At 50.3% G+C, this 14,617-nt stretch overlaps 1 protein-coding gene across 1 annotated transcript in view; it reads left to right on the forward strand.

Annotated features, from left to right (window-relative positions):
* LOC127570018 (protocadherin-18-like) overlaps window positions 1–12,499 on the forward strand; it is a 33,446-nt gene extending 20,947 nt beyond the window's left edge. Inside the window, exons 3-6 of the mRNA XM_052015202.1 lie at window positions 3,443–3,531; window positions 5,359–5,525; window positions 6,991–7,429; window positions 11,933–12,499. Coding sequence (XP_051871162.1) covers window positions 3,443–3,531; window positions 5,359–5,525; window positions 6,991–7,427 — 693 coding nt within the window. The 3' untranslated portion in view covers window positions 7,428–7,429; window positions 11,933–12,499. The remainder of the gene's footprint in view (window positions 1–3,442; window positions 3,532–5,358; window positions 5,526–6,990; window positions 7,430–11,932) is intronic.
* The last annotated feature ends 2,118 nt before the right edge of the window (window positions 12,500–14,617 follow it).

A 14,617-nucleotide genomic window follows, 5' to 3' on the forward strand; every position in this document is an offset into this window, starting at 1 on the left:
TATTGGTTCTAGTTTCCTTACCCAAGAAAGGGTGTCCTTGCATAGAGGGAGTGCAGTAAAGATTCATCAGACTGCTCCAGGGCGGCAGGTTCACTGTATGGAGAGAGATTGAATCGATTGGGTCATTATTCTGTAGAGTTTAGAAGAATGACAGATCTCATTGAAATGTACAGAATTCCTGAAGGGTTCGACAGGGAGGATGTTCCCCTCCCTCTCCACACCCTTCCCAGTGCTCGAAAGGAAATTTAACGCTGGAGGAAGGAATTTGGGGCTAAGTTCCTTGGAGCATCTGAAATTGCTGAGGACAGCATTTCTGTGGGAATCTCGCCCTTGGAGCGCGTGTGTGGATCAGAGGGCCGGACGTTATTGGCCAATCACTGGAGGTGGTGGTGGTGAGATGTCTTTGATGCAGCCTAGTGCCTTGTCAGATGCTGGGGAGGGCTGGTCAGGATAACCAGGGTGGTGCAGGACTGGAGTCCAGTGTCCGGACTGAGTGAGGGCTGCAGATTCTCCTCCCAATTAACATTAGTGAACAAGATAGGTTTCACTAGTCAAGTCGAGTTTAGGATATAGAGGTGTATAAAATATTAAGAGGAATAGATAGAGTGGACAGCCAGCGCCTCTTTCCCGGGGCACCAATGCTCAATACAAGAAGTAATGGGTGGAAAGTTCAAGGGAGATATCAGAAGAAGGTTTTTTACTCAGAGAGTGGTTGGGGCATGGAATGTGCTGCCTGGGGTGGTGGTGGAGGCAGGTACATTGGTCAAGTTCAAGAGATTGCTAGATAAGCATATGGAGGAATTTAAAATAGAGGGATATGTGGGAGGAAGGGGTTAGATAGGGTTTAAAGGTCGGCACAACATTGTGGGCCAAAGGGCCTGTATTGTGCTGTACTGTTCTATGATTCTATGAGAACATAGAACATTACAGCACAGTACAGGCCCTTCGGCCCATGATGTTTATCCTGCTCTAAGATCTATCTAACCCTTCCCTCCCACATAGCCCTACATTTCTCTATCATTCATGTGTCTATCTAAGAGTCCCTTAAATGTCCCTAATGTATCTGCCTCCACCACCTCTGCCGGCAGTGTGTTCCACGCACCCACCACTCTGTAAAAAAAAACTTGCCTCTGACATCCCCCTTATACGTTCCTCCAATCACCTTAAAATTATGCCCACTCCTGTGAGCCATTTTCACCCTAGGAAAAAGTCTCTGACTGTCCACTCGATCTATGCCTCTTATCATCTTGTGCACCTCTATCAAGTCACCTCTCATCCTCCTCCTCTCCAAAGAGAAAAGCCCTAGCTCGCTCAACCTATCCTCATAAGACATGCTCTTCAATCCAGGCAGCATCCTGGTAAATCTCCTCTGCACCCTCTCTAAAGCTTCCACATCCTTCCTATAATGAGGTGACCAGAACTGAACACAATACTCCACGTGTGGTCTAACCAGAGTTCGATAGAGCTGCAACATGACCTGGCAGATCTTGAACTCAATACCCTGACAAATGGAGGCTAACACACCATACACCTTCTTAACAACCCTATCAACCTGCATGGCAACCTTCAGGGATCTATGGACATGGACCCCAAGATCCCTCTGTTCCTCCACACTGCTGAGAGTCCTGCCATTAACCTTGTATTCTGCCTTCAAATTCAATCTTCCAAAGTGTATCACTTCACACTTTGCCAGCTTGAACTCCATCTGCCACTTCTCAGCCCAGCTCTGCATCCTATCAATGTCCTGTTGTAACCTACAGCAACCTTCTACACTATCCACAACATGTGCACAAGTGCGGTGAGGTACAGGTACAATGAAAAACTTGCAGCAGCATCACAGGCACGTAGGTACAGACACCACACAGAATATAATTTGTACCCGAACGTGAAGGGAAAGACAAATGTTAGTGCACAAGTCCCTAATGTCAGATTTTTGCAGAATTTCAAAATTGGAATTTTCATTTACTGGGTGGGTCTTGAACCCCCATCCTCTGCATTCCCAGTTGGTTTGCAAAGGTGGGCTCCCTGGATTGCTCGTTCAGTAACACTACCATCCTAACTCAGTGCATTTGTCAACAAGACCTGAATAACATTTGGGCAATGGGCTGATGCACGGCAATTAACATTGCACCACTAATGTGCCAGGCAGTGACCCGTCTGATCGCCAATCCTTGACCTTCAATGGCACCACATTGCCAATGGCTGGTCCGGTTGAGCTCCTGTCCAGTAGTGACCCCCACCATCAACATCCTGGGGGGGTGGGGGGGGTGGTCACAATTGACCAGGAACTCAACTGGAGCAGCCTCAGAAATACTGTGGCAGTGAGAACAGCTCAGAGGCTGGGGATCCTACACTGAGTGATTCACGTTCTGACTCCCCAAAGCCTTTCCACTAGCTACAAGGCACAAGCCGGGAGCACAATGGAATAATTTCTTGCCTCAAAGAACTCTCAAGAAGCTTAACGCCATCCCAAACAAAGCAGCCCACTCAATTGACACCCATTCACCACTGTAAATATTCTTTCCCTGCATCACTGCTGCCCAGTGGCCGCAGTGTGCACTGTCTACAGAATACACCGCAGTTACTCACCCAGGCTACTCCGACAGCACCTCTCAAACCCTCCATCCCTACCACTTAGAGGGGCAGGGCAGCAGGTACAGGGGAACACCACCACCTGCAGGCTCCCCTCCAAGTCATACACCATTCCTGACTTGGAAATATATCGCCAGTCCTTCACCGTCACTGGGTCTAAATCCTGGAACTCCCTCCCCACAGCACTGTGGAAGCACCTTTACCAGAAGGACTGCAATGGTTCAAGAAGGTGGCAATTGGGGATGGACACTAAATGCTGTCTTTGCCAGTTCCTCTGGAAACAAGTGATGAAATAAAAGAATTATACATCCAAGTTCTCCATAAGTGTGATGACCGTTTCTCCTCGTGTCACCCTTTCAGGCAGTCAGTTCCAGACCCCGGCTTCTATCCCGCTGTTATGAGACTACTGAACACTTCCCTAGTACGATAAAATGGACTCTTGACCTCACAATCTACCTCGTTATGACCTTGCACCTCATTGTCTTCCTGTGCTGCACTTTCTCTGTAACTGTAACACTTTCCTCTGTATTCTGTTGTTGTTTTCACATGTGCTACCTCAACGGACTGTTGTAATGAATGGATGGCATGCAAAACAAAGCTTTTCCCTGTACCTTGGTACATGTGACAATAATAAACCAATTTACCACTTACCCTCTGGGTGAAAACAGTTTTCCTGATCTCCCCTATAAAGCATTCACCAATTACAATGTGCTGGACCTGTCAGAGGTACCCACACCTCTAAATAAACAGTGAGATCAGCTAATTTTGAGAATACTTTTGAAAGGTGATCGATTGCCATGTGTGAAGATTGGTGTGAATCCTGACACGCGTTTTCCTTTGTGTTTTACAGCAGATCTCCCAGCTGCTCTCCCTTTTACACCAGGGACAGTTCCAGGCTAGGCCAAACTTTCGGGGAAATAAATATTTAAAGAACTGCAGGTAGGTTCTCTCTGGAGCTGAGGAGGCTTAGAGGAGATTCCATATAGATGATATAGGATTTTATACACTGAACAGTAGGAGAATGAGGGGTGATCTTATAGAGGTGTATAAAATCATGACAGGCATAAATAGGGTGAATACACAGTCTTTTCCCCAGGGTTGGGGAATCAAGAACTAGAGGGCATGGGTTTAAGGTGAGAGGGGAGAGATTTAATAGGAACTAGAAGCGCAACTTTTTCACCCGGAGAGTGGTCAGTATATGGAACGAGCTGCCACAGGAGGTGGTTGAGGCAGGTACAATAACAACATTTAAAAGGCATTTGGACGGGTCCATGGATAGGAAAGGTTTGGAGGGATATGGGCCAAATGCGGGTAAATGGGACGAACTCAGATGGGCATCTTGGTCGGCACGGACCAGTTGGGCTGAAGGGCCTGTTTCCGTGCTGTATGATTCTAAAACAGGAAGGGTTTTGCTCAGGTAAGGAGCAGAGTCGATAACAGGAGGCACAGCTTCGAGGTCACTGGCAGAAACATCAGAGGGGAGACAAGGAAACTGTTGTCCAAGGGTATTTCTGATCTGGTATGTGCTTGTGTCAAGGAACTGACTCAGTGGTAGTCTTCAGAAAGGACTGAATTAAAGAGAAACAAAGGACTGCAGATGCTGGAATCTAGATGAAAAACACGATGATGCTGGAGGAACTCAGCAGGTTAGGCAGCATCCGTGGAGAACTGAATTAAAACTTGTAGAGCTAATTGTTGCTTTATAGGAGACAATCGGGGAATGGGATGAACTGAGCCGCCCTTCACTGAAATAGTGGGCACACTGGGTCCTTGTGTGCCGTGAAGTTTCTGTTTCTGAGTGAATGCAGGAACAGTCAGATTGAAGGCACTGGAGCAGTTGGGTCTGTTTGCTTTCATCAGTAGTGCCTGTCGCCTGGAGTCGGAACGTTGTGAATCCGTCCCCAAGGCAACTCGCTGGCCAAGAACATTCTCCCCTCTGGGCCTTCTGCTGATCCCCTTCAGTCCGCGTCCCCTGGGTCCAACCGTCCCACCGGTGGGACCTGGATCTCTGTTCCTGTGGTTAAAACACAGCAGTTTATTCAGTCTGTGCTCCCCCCTCCCCCATCAACCCTCCCCCATCAACCCTCCCCCATCAACCCTCCCCCATCAACCCTCCCCCATCAACCCTCCCCCTCAACACTTCCCCTCAACCCTTCCCCTCCTCCCCCTCCCCCTCCTCCACCACCCCTCCCCTCCCCTCTTCCTCTTCCTCTTCCCCTCCCCTCTTCCTCTTCCCCTCCCCTCCCTCCTCCTCCCTCTCCCCCCTCCCCTCCCCCCTCCCCCACCACCCCTCCCCTCCCCTCAACCCTTCCCCTCCCCCTCCCTCTTCCCCTCCCCTCCCCCTCCTCCCTCTCCCCCTTCCTCCCCTCCCCTTCCCCTCTTCCCCTCCCCTCCCCCTCCCCTCTTCCCCTCCCCTCTCTTCCCCTCCCCCCCTCTTCCCCTCCCCCCTCTTCCCCTCCCCCCTCTTCCCCTCCCCCCTCTTCCCCTCCCCCCTCTTCCCCTCCCCCCTCTTCCCCTCCCCCCCCTCTTCCCCTCCCCCCCTCTTCCCCTCCCCCCCCTCTTCCCCTCCCCCCCTCTTCCCCTCCCCCCCTCAACCCTCCTCCCCCTCAACCCTCCTCCCCCTCAACCCTCCTCCCCCTCAACCCTCCTCCCCCTCCCCTCCCCTTCCTCCCCCTCCCCCCCTCCTCCCCTCCCCACATTCCCCACGCCACCTGTGACTTGCCCTGTAGCCGACTCTGAGGATGTGTTCCCACCCTTGTCCCGCAGGCCAGCGGTGCCCGAGGCTGACAGAGGGAGTCTGAAGGACAGCGGGCAGGGGGAGAGCGAAGAGGGAGACAGTGACAGTGGCACAGGGAGAACCTCGCACATCGACCAGCTGCTGGAGGACGGACTGAGCGACCTGCTGGCCAGGGGCAGCTGGACAGCACCGGCAGGTGAGAGGTCTCTGTCCCGCCCCCAGCGCAGGGAAGGAGCCTGTGTAGATCTGGCTGGGTGTGTGTGACGGGACGTGCTGAGAGAGCTGTGCTCTGCGTTGGACCTGTCTATTTCCTTTTGTTCCTTTGTTTTAAAGATACATTTATTCACATGAGAAAAAAATCCACGTTAAAATTAAAAATGTTGTCCTCTATTTTTAGTAAAAGGACTAAAACCCTTTATCCATTCACTTGATCTAAAGTTACAAGAAATGAGGACGCTGCCAGGACTTGAGGGACTGAGTTATAGGGAGAGGTCGGTCAGGCTAGGACTTTATTCACTGGAATGTAGGGGACTGAGGTGACCTTATAGACGTGTATAAAGTCATGAGGGGCACAGATAGGGTGAATGCCCACAGTCTTTTACCCTGGGGATGGGGAACCAAAGACTAGAGGAAGACACAAGAGACTGGAAATCTGGAGCAACACACCAAGCGCTGGAGGAACTCAGCGGGTCAGGCCACCTCTGTGGAGGGAAATGGATGGTTGACGCTTCAGATCGAGACCTTTCTTCAGGACTGGTCGTGGGTCTAAGGTGAGAGGGGAAAGATTTATAAGGGGGCAACTTCTTCATGCAGAGGGTGGAACAAGCTGCTAGCTGAGGTGTGTAAAATAACAACATTTTAAGACATTTGGATAAGTACACGGATGGGAGAGGTTTCGAGGGATATGGGCCAAACACAGGCAATGGGACTAGTGTAGGTGGGCAGTTTGGTTGGCATGGACGAGTTGGGCCGAAGGGCCTGTTTCCATGCTGTATTACTCTATAACCCCGAGAATTGTTTTTAAAACACACTGGCTCTGTGGTGCTCACTGGTCCTGGAAGGCCCCTAGAGAGCCAGTGGACACGACGTGCTCCCTCTCCAGGGACACATGGGCACGGACGTTTCCTCAGAAGGGGGACAGGCAGTCGGTTCAGGTGGAGCCCTCGACAGCCCGCTTCATAGTCCTATGAATGGCAACCATGGCTAGATCCAGGAGCAGATCAATGAGGAGGTCCCCTAACCTACTGTACTGAGTGCCCAAAGAGAGGCCAACATCTTCAGGTTTTATTACTTTGTCTTCTTGCAGACACATCAGGTGAACCAACCTATCAATGTTGTAAGTCACTGCCCTGTGCAACTCTCCACCCCTGGTAAAGGCAGAGAGACCTCCACGGGGGACATCCTCGCTGCTGCACAGCAGAACGGACCACCGCAGTGTGTCCGGATGGCAGATGGGGGCGAGGAAGTGGAAAGTGCTCAGGAACAGGGAACGTGCAGGGAACGGAGGGATGTGGATCATGTGCAGGGAGAAGGGATTTAGTTTAATTTGGCATCGTGTATAGCACAGACGTGGTGGGCCGAAGGGCCTGTTCCTATGCGGTACTGTTCTGTGTTCTGGTTGAGAAGGGGCCGCTGGTGACAGAGTCCTCTTGCTGTTCCAGGGTCGGGATCTGCAGGAAGTGCAGTGGAGCGGCTGAGCCTCGAGGAGCTGTGCTGGACATTGCCCTCAACGCTGCCCTCTGACTACAAGGAGAACGTGTTCAACCCCAAGTCCCCCGAGGCAGTGGAGATGGCGGCAACCCCCGCGGACGGGGAGAAGACAACCTTCTTGACCTTCGGAAAAGGCGGGGTGGGCTCTTGCCGTGGCGCGGAGCAGGAGCAGGCAGGGCTCCTGACCGGAGTGAGCGTCCTCTTCCAGCAGCTGCTACTGCAGAAGGCCGAGACCTACGGCCAGCCCAGCCCCGAGCTGCTGCGCAGACTGTCTGCCCGCTGGAGCGTCCTGTGCGAGGGCGAGGTGGACAGAGGCAGGGGCAGGCGTCTCCCCGGCCTGCTGGAAACCCCAGAACAGGGAGCGGGACCAGAGCAGCTCCTCCAGTAACGGTGAGAGAATGTCCCTCAGATCCCACTAACCTCCCTTCCACCCCGATTGAGATTGTTTTTTCAAGAAGTAACAATATGTGGTTGGTGTAATGGACCGAGCTACCAGAGGAAGTGGTTGAGACAGGTACAATTACAACATTTAAAATACATTTGGACAGGTATGTGGATAGGAAACGTTTAGAGAGATATGGGCCAAACGCGGGCGAATGGGACTAGCTTAGGTGCATGGACAAGTTGGGCCGAAGGGCCTGTTTTCGTGCTGTATCACTCTATCAATCTGTGGCAAGAGCAGCCTGTTTCAAAGGCTTAGAACACATGGAATCCAGGGCAAGTTCACACATTGGATCCAAGGTTGGTTTGGTAGTAGAGGCAGAGGACAATGGTTTTAACATCAAACATTACAACACAGTACAGACTCTTCGGCCCGTGATGTTGTGCCAACGTTTTATCCTGCTCTAAGATCAATCTAACCTTTTCCTCTCACATAGCCCCCCATTTCTCTATCATTCATGTGCCTTAAATGTCCCTAATGTATCTGCCCCCACAACCTCTGTCGGCAGTGCGTCCCATGCACCCACCACTCTCTGTGTAAAAAAAACTTACCTCTGACATCCCCCTTGTACCTTCCTCCAATCACTTTAAAATTATGCCCCCTCATGTGAGCTACTTTTGTCCTGGGAAAAAGTCTCTGACTGTCCACTCGATCTATGCCTCTTATCATCTTGTGCACCTCTATCAAGTCACCTCTCATCGTCCTCCTCTCCAAAGAGAAAAGCCCTGGCTCGCTCAACCTATCCTCATGAGACATGCTCTCCAATCCAGGCAGCATCCTGGTAAATCTCCTCTGCACCCTCTCTAAAACTTCCACATCCTTCCTATTATGAGGCAACCAGAACTGAACACCAAGTCTGGCCTAACGAGTCTATAGAGCTGCAACATTACCTCGCAGTTCTTGAACTCAATACTCTGACTAATGAAGGCCAACACACCATACGCCTTCTTAGCAACCCTATCGACCTGCGCAGCAACCTTGAGGGATCTATGGATGTGGACCCCTCTGTTCCTCCACATTGCTAAGAGTCCTGCCATTAACCTTGTATTTTGCCTTCAAATTCAATCTTCCAAAGTGTATCACTTCACACTTATCCGGATTGAACTCCATCTACCTCTTCTCAGCCCAGCTCTGCATCCTATCAATGTTCTGTTGTAACCTACAGCAACCTTCTACACTATCCACAACACCACCAACCTTCGTGTCATCTGCAAACTTACTAACCCACCCTTCCACATCCTCATCCAAGTCAGTTATCAAAATGGTCCCAGAACAGATCCCTGTGGAACACCACTAGTCACCGACCTCCAGGCAGAATACGCTCCATCTACCACCACCCTCTGTCTTCTATGGGTGAGCCATAGGTTTTGTGATTGGAAGCCTGTCACCAGTGGTGTACCACAGGGATCAGTGCTGGGATCTTGCTGTCTCTCATGTACATTAAGTGAGTGTAGGGGGTATGATTAATACGTTTATTGACAGGACAAAAATTGCTGCTGTCATTGATGTTGAGGAGTGTAGTCTTGGGCTACTGAATGATGTTGATCAGCTGGTAAGTTGGGTGAACATTGGCAGATGGAATTTAGTCCTGATGTGGGAGGTGATGCATTTTGGGGGATCTACTAAGGGTTGGACGTACACCAGGTATGGTAGGGACCTAGGGAGTATTGAGGAACAGGGGGTCCTTGATGTACAAGCCCAGAGATCCCCAAAGGTAAGTAAAGTGGTGAAGAAGGCATATCGATGCTTGCCTTCATTAGTCGGGGCAATGAAGATCAGAGTATGACTTTATAAAACTTTAGTTAGGCCACAGCTGGAGTACTGTGTGCAGTTCTGGTCGCTACACTACAGAGGAAATTCCCCAGGATGTTTCCTGGGATGGAGCGCTTCAGTTATGAGGAGAGACTGGAGAGGGCCGGGTTCTGTTCTCCCTGGAGTGGAGGGGGCTGAGGAAGAACCTGGTAGAGGGATGCAAAATTATGAGGGGCAGAGACAGGGTGGGTTGTGAGAAACTTCTCCCCGTGACAGCAATGTCGAAAACTAGAGCGTATAGGTTCAAGGTGAGGAGGAAGAGGTTTAGACAGGGCCTGAGGAAGAAATTCTCCACCCAGCGGATGGTTGGAATCTGGAACACACTGTCTGAGGGATGGTGGAGGCAGAGAGACTCACAACATTGAGGAAGTATTTGGACGAACACTTGAATCACCGAGGCAGAGAAGGGTCAAATGTGGTGAATGGGATCAGTAGAGATGGGTGTGATGGTTAGCATGGAGATGATGGGCTGAAGGGCCTGTTTCTATCCTGTACAGTTCTATGACTGGAGAGAATATGGAGTGGGAGGGAAAGGTTTAGTTGTTGTAGTCCAAAGATAGAATGAGGAGGGAGATTGTGCCGATGGATGTGGATTGGGAAGAGCTGGGGCCATTGGTCACAGAGAGGTACAGGACAGTGGGCCTTTTGACCCACTCAGTCCGCATCACCACCCCTTTACACTAATCTCTCACTAACCCATTTTATTCTCCCCACATTCCCATCAACTCCCCCCAGATTCTACCCCTCACCCACACATGGGGCGATTTACAGTGGCCAATTAACCCACCGACTCACACGTCGTTGGGATGTGGGAGGGAACCGGGGGAAACCCACGCGGTCACAGGAAAAACATGCAAACTCCACACAGACAGCGCCCGAGGTTGGGATCGAACCCAGGTCTCTGGAGCTGTGAGGTAGCAGCTCTACCATTGTTGGTGTTGAAGGTTTTCTTTAATCTATCTATGATGCAACTTGAGGGATTGAATGGTCTGTCCTCCTCGTGTTTGTATATAGCTTCCAAACTTCATAGAGACATACAGCACGGATACAGGCCCTTCGGCTCAACTGGTCCATGCAGACCAAGATTCCCATCCAAGCTAGTCCCATTTGCTTGCGTTTGGCCCATATCCCTCTAAACCTTTTCAATCCATGTACCTGTCCAAGTGTTTTTTAAATGTTGTTATTGTACCTGCTTCAACCACTTCCTCTGGCAGCCAATTCCACATACACACCGCCCTTTGTGTAGGGAAAAAAAGTTCTTCCCTTCGAATACCGCGATTTAGTTTGGAGACACGGGTTTAGTTTGCTGTGGAGAAACAAAGGACCGCAGATGCTGGAATCTAGATGAAAAACACGACAATGCTGGAGGAACTCAGCAGGCCAGGCAGCATCCGTGGAGAAAAGCAGGCGGTCAACGTTTCGGGGTCAGTGTCCTGAAAGGTCCTGGCCTAAAACGTTGACCGCCTGCTTTTCTCCACAGATGCTGCCCGGCCTGCTGAGTTCCTCCAGCATCGTCGTGTTTTTCATTTAGTTTGCTGTGATTTGGTTTGGCTCGGCTGGAGTGGGGTTGGGATCCTGACCAGGTGCTTCCTCTGGTTGCTGAGGGAGGGGCCCCTGTCAGAACGGATGTGTGTTTGCCTGTGACTCACCCTCACACACACTGGATCAGAAACAGTGTCCGGCGGGTTGGGGGGAGATTCTTTTCCACTGAAACAAACACATTTACCTTCAGGCTTGTTGGAAACATTTTAAAAGAATTGGATGCCCTGTCACTGGCCTCTCTGGTGTTACTGCTCCCAGTAGAACCACGTTTTAACCCCCAGTCCAAACCCCCTTCCATGCTGTATTAGTGAATGTGCAGTCTTTTAGCTCTGATGCTTAAACTAAAGATCCCAAGCCCTGGAACAGAAAAGGTTGAGGCAGGTACATTAACAACATTTAAAAGACACTTGGACAGGTACACGGATAGGAAAGGTTTAGCGGGATGTGGGCTAAATGCAGGCAAATGGGACTAGTCTAGATGGGTGTCTTGGCATGGGCCGAATGGCCTGTTTCTGTGCTGTGTGACAGAGGAGACTAATCTAACACAAGGGAACTCAGGAAAAACTTCCTTTTCCAGAAACTGTGGTTCAACCAGTTGAGAGGGCTGTATTGCAATTGTTGTCATTAACTATTTTCCGATCCTCTTTTCCTGCTTTGTCAGTACGTTTATGCCCATTTTAATCCTTGAAAGATTAGCACTGGTGCATTTAATTATTGATGTCCTTGAAGAGAAGCCTCAACCTCTCCACCATCTCTCTGTTTTAGGTCTCGACAGTCATTCATGGGCAGGCACGGTAGTGTAGCGGTTAGCGCAATGCTATTACAGCACCAGCGACCCGGGTTCAATTCTGGCCGCTGTCTGTAAGGAGTTTGTACGTTCTTCCCGTGTCTGTGTGGGTTTCCTCCGGGTGCTCCGGTTTCCTCCCACGTTCCAAAGACATATGGGTTAGAAAGTTGTGGGCATACTGTGTCAGTGCTGGAAGTGTGGCGACACTTGCGGGCTGCCTCCAGAACACTCTACGCAAAAGATGTATTTCACTGTGTGTTTCGATGAACATGTGACTAATAAAGAATCTTATCTTACCTTATCGTGGCAGAGAATGTGGGGGAGCTTCAGAGCAGATTGGATCCATTCCCGAGATCTCCCAATCGGTTTATTGGGAAGCTTGGACACCAACCGGATGACGCCAATGACTTTTGGATCATGACCCTTCCATATACAGTTGGCTACTTCGATCACCTGGGTTGGTTTGTCACTGGGGCCTCACTACCTCCCCCTGTAGATCATTGGGAGTGTTTCCCCACCACTGAAAAACCAACTGGCCAAGTCTTGCATCCAAAACACCGTCTCTCACTCTCCCAGGACTAGACCCACATGGTTCCACTGCTCAGCCCCAGGACTGCTGATAATTTGGTGCATACCCATGGTATAAATATTTTCACACTGGAATGTATCTGACTGATGAAGATTTTAACCTTTTCCAGTTAAATACAAAATATTTTTCTATTCTATTTAATGATTTATTTCCGACCAGTGCCAATGATGTGATATTTTTATTTTCCAACACTGCTCATTACCCAAGCTGACTAATGTATATTTTGTTATTAACAATAAAATGTGATATCTTTGTGTAATTGAACAGTGCGTGGGTTTCTTGGGGACCTTGGAAAGGCCGATCACTGCCCACCAATATCAGCGCTCTGTGGGGCGTCTCGTCTAGGTTCTGGAAGGCCGACCAGTGTAGGTCTGGGGTTAGAAAAGATAATGGAATTTTAAATCAGACATGTGATAGGAAAAAATATACAATTAGTTTACGCAGAATTTAGGACAGCATGAAAAGATTCTGCCTCAGCCTCCAATCCCGACCTCCGGCGCTGTCTGTGTGGAGTTTGCACGTTCCCCTGTGACTGCGTGGGTTTCCCCCAGCTGCTCCGGTTTCCTCCTATGTCCCAACGATGCAGGTTAATTGGTCACTGTAAATTGCCCCCAGTGCGTGGGTGAGGGGTAGAATCTGGGGGGAGTTGGTGGGAATGGGTTACAGGGAAAATTGGTGGGGTGATAACACAGAGCTGAGCAGAGTAGCCTTTTACATTGGGTTCAAAAGAGAAATCCTAATAAACAGCCCCGATTTCAGGAAGGACAACTCAAGCATTAAGTGAGGGTGGGGAACTGCAGGATTAGTAACAGGATTGTTTCCAACTGAGTGATAGATGTGTTTGTCAGGATAAATGTGTCCTGTTTACTGGAAACCACTGTTTAACACGGCTCAGCAAGGAACAGGCAACTTCAGTAACGTCTGAATGAATCTCTGCAGCCAGCCAGTCCACACTGTGTGGAGATCTGAGTAATCGGACCGGGGTCTGTGACTCGCCACACTGGCCGATGAGAATAAACACAGAAGCAGGCGTGGGTCATTCAGCCCCTGAAACCTGCTCTGCCATTCGATGAGATCACAGCTGATGTTTTACCCCAGTATCACTGCCCTGAAATAACCCCATAACCCCAGTTCCCTAAATAGGCAGGCACGGTAGTGTAGTGGTTAGCGTAACACTTTACAGCACCAGTGACCTGGGTTCAAATCCCGTTGCTGTCTGTAAGGAGTTTGTACATTCTCCCCGTGTGTCTGCGTGGGTTTCCTCCGGGTGCTCCGGTTTCCTCCCAAATTCCAAAGACGTACGGGTTAGGAAGTTGTGGGCATGCTGTGTTGGTGCCAGAAGCGTGGTGACACTTGTGGGCTGCCCCCAGAACACTCTCCACAAAAGATGCACTTCACTGGGTGTTTCAATGTACGTGTGACTAATAAAGAGATCTAATATTTAATCAGGAGGTGGGGGATGAAAAGTAACTTCTGAGGAGCCCCGAGTCACGAGGCTGTGTTAACACTCCCATTATATCAGCCCTTGACCCAAGGAGAGCCCAGTTTCTCCAGTCTTCAATGTGCAACGTGCGCACTGGCCGATTGGGTAACTGTCCCGTCTCCCAGCCAGAAGGCGATGGGTTCAAGGACGGTTCTGGGGCTTTGAGCCCACAATCTGGGCTAACTCTGAAGGGCAGCACTGAAGAGGTGCAGCACTTGTCTGCGGTGCTGCAGGGGAGATTTTAAACTGAGGCTCATCTGATCTCTCAGTGGGATGTAAAATATCAGAGACTCCATGTCAAAGAACAGAGGTCATCTTCTGGTGTCCCAGCCAATACACAATGCTACACCAACAGTACTGAAGGATAGTATGATGGCACAGCGCTGTGGAGAACAGGGCAGTGGGGTTAGTCTGGGGATTGATACAGGGCTGTAAGGAGAGCGCGGGGCAGTGGGATTAGTTGGGGATTGATACAAGTTTTATGGAGAGTTTCAGTGGGATTAGTCTGGGGATTGATACCACATTGTGATGGGTAAGGGGAGAGGGGGGAATTAGTAGACATCTTATGGGGGGAGAGTGAGAACCTTGAAGCATGGTTGTACCAAGGAGTGAGACTTCCCATTTCAATAAAAGGAGGTTGTGTTGACAACTCCACCTCTGTCAGTTACTTTAGGCCACAGACACTGCAACTGTTCAGCCTCTGTGCTCCCTACAATCCCTCTGCTCTGGGTAAGTGGACACTAGGTGGTAGGGAGGGGTTCCCGGGAAGGTTTGATGAGCTGACCTTTCCCAGGGCTAGTGTACCCAGAACCCTCACGCCGACCACTGATATTCTCAGCAGTGCACTGGCAGTGAACAGCGGACCTGGCCCAGAGACCTGTGCAAAAACTCCCGTGTGGTGCTGAGGGAGGGTCGCACTGTGC

This window comes from Pristis pectinata, chromosome 4 (genome assembly GCF_009764475.1).
Source record: "Pristis pectinata isolate sPriPec2 chromosome 4, sPriPec2.1.pri, whole genome shotgun sequence".
In the NCBI taxonomy this organism is placed as follows: domain Eukaryota; kingdom Metazoa; phylum Chordata; class Chondrichthyes; order Rhinopristiformes; family Pristidae; genus Pristis; species Pristis pectinata.